Genomic DNA, 2,363 nt, shown 5'->3' on the forward strand with positions numbered 1-2,363 from the left:
GTGCAAAATGGCAGAACAGGACAAAAAGCTCCCAAAAACCAAAGAAACCTCAGAGACACAAGGCAGATAGGCAGTACCAAGCCTTCGAACGCCTCTAAAACTGAAGAACGAAAGAATGCACCGTGCCAAAGCTCGGTCATTTCTCCTAGGCACAGCAGGCTGCAATAGACTGCATATTCCCAAACCCAAGACAGGCACTCTGAAAGCACTAAATCCTCTAATATCTCAAAGCCTCGAGAAGAAAAGAATGAGTTGCGCAGAACTCCAGTGACTACTTGTCGAGTTATACCTACTCCACCAAACTGGCACAAAAGGCAGGAGTAGACGCCATCAACCCCATCCAAAGACAGGCCTGTCCATGTGGACAAATAGGCCACGGATATTGGGTTATTCAAGTCACTTATGAATAAGCTGTCAGCGAAGAATTTCAAGAAGATTTCCGAGCAAATAAAGGCCTTCCTAGCTAAGCACCCGGGCGAAGTGGGAACGGCAGCCGGAATAATCGTTGACTTCGCAACAAGACAGCAATTCTACTCACAAACGTACGCACAGCTGTCCAAGATATTGACAGAAAGTTTGGGCAGAGAACAAACAAAGGTCTTCAAAGCCCGCTTGTTGAGCGAGTGCCAGAGCTCTTTCGAAACACGGGCAGACAATGAAAGCTTGGACAACCTTCCCCGCGAAGAAAGAGCTGAAGCAGAGCTTAAGAAGATTGCCTGCAGAAAGCGATATGTATCCCTCTGCGTCTTTATCGGTTGCCTATGCCTTGAAAACCTCGTTCTAACGAGTAGAGTAGCATATTGCGCACAGGTCCTCCTTAGAAGAAAGGACGAAACCTCCCTGGAGGCAGTCTGTGCCCTCCTCCAGGGAATGGGTAAGAAGATGGACGAAGTGGCCGGGACTTCACCCATCGCAATCCAAGAGGTTCAAAAGATATATTCATCGATTAAAGAAATTGTCGATCAGAGACTGACCTGCAGCCGACTCAGATACCTCCTGATAGACATTCAGGAACTCAGGGAAAGAAATTGGCAGCCGAAAATGCCAAAGAATTAAATACCAAGTATGGTACATAGGAGCGATTTGGGTCAATGACAGAAAGTGCATAGAAAGTTTACAGAAAGTGTACAGAAAGTGTACAGAAAGTCTACAGAAAGTGTATAGAAAGTTGAAAAAAGGAATAATGGTCTAATACATCGTGCCTGTTCGTAAGAGAGCGAGAATCGTAAATTCTTCGTAATACGTCTCTATCATTAGTATGGTATTGGCATTAAGAACGGTAATGGTAATCTTATATCATTCCACACTGGAAATTGGTTTTTCCCTCAGCTGAATAAAATCACTTAGAGACAGTGTTCGTTGGAGGAAAATCCTTAAAGATAAAAATATACATCAGCTCTGTGGGTCCTAAGGAACCCCAGCTCTGAACGCGTGACGTCACGACTGTTTATTTTCCAATTTGCTCATTTTTTAATTTCCAATTTTCTGATTACATATTTTCTGACCACTAATATTCAAAATGTTCATATTCATTATTCAAAAGTATAGCCAACTCCTGAACTAGCATCTATGAGACATAATGGGTATATTAGAATATTATGTAGTGTTCCAAGCAACGACATGACGTCACAATTTTTCGATTACATATTTTCTGACTATTGATATCTAAAATGTTTATATTCAGTATCTAAAAGTATATTCAACACCTGAATTAGCATCTATGAGGCATAATGAGTTTAATAAAATATCACGAGCCGTATAAATCATATAATGCGTAGTTTTCCAAGCAACGACGACATGACGTCACAACCTTCTGCATGGCACTTCTTATAACTGATCAAGTCACTGCCTTCGTCTACTGAAAAGAGGTAAGAGCTCTAAATTATACTCAATTTGATATAGAAACTTATTGTCCGTGATTTATACTATACGGTGATAGTGACATAGTATATCTATCATAAAGTTTACATCTAAAAACAGTGCTTCTCGCTCAAGTCCCATGGGACTCCATGATTGATAATGATAATGAGTGGGATGACGGGACGTGACATATCATAAGCATAATTAAGAAGGCTCTCCTTATCTAATTTCTTGAGAACGCCTGTATCCAGTTTACTTTCCTTCGAGAGAGCATGATGACCGCACACAACTGGTAAGTCTTAAGCTAATAGTAACCTGGTTTAAAAAAGAGAAGCCATTTAAGATTTTATTTGACCCAACGGGTTACGGGTGGCATAGTATATATATATATATATATATATATATATATATATATATATATATATATATATATATTATTGATTGAAGTTCACAGCAGCTTCTGCGTTCACGTCTTTTTTGCTGAGAAGTTCTACATCTCTGAT

At 40.1% G+C, this 2,363-nt stretch overlaps 1 protein-coding gene across 1 annotated transcript; it reads left to right on the plus strand.

The window, feature by feature from the left end:
* Positions 1-402: 402 nt before the first annotated feature.
* Positions 403-1,056, plus strand: LOC143030291 (eukaryotic translation initiation factor 4 gamma 1-like). Its single transcript, XM_076193444.1, has one exon. It carries the CDS (start codon positions 403-405, stop codon positions 1,054-1,056), a length of 654 nt encoding a protein of 217 aa, XP_076049559.1.
* Positions 1,057-2,363: the final 1,307 nt, after the last annotated feature.

Source organism: Oratosquilla oratoria, chromosome 12 (assembly GCF_046742065.1).
Source record: "Oratosquilla oratoria isolate Oo_2021 chromosome 12, ASM4674206v1, whole genome shotgun sequence".
Lineage (NCBI taxonomy): Eukaryota > Metazoa > Arthropoda > Malacostraca > Stomatopoda > Squillidae > Oratosquilla > Oratosquilla oratoria.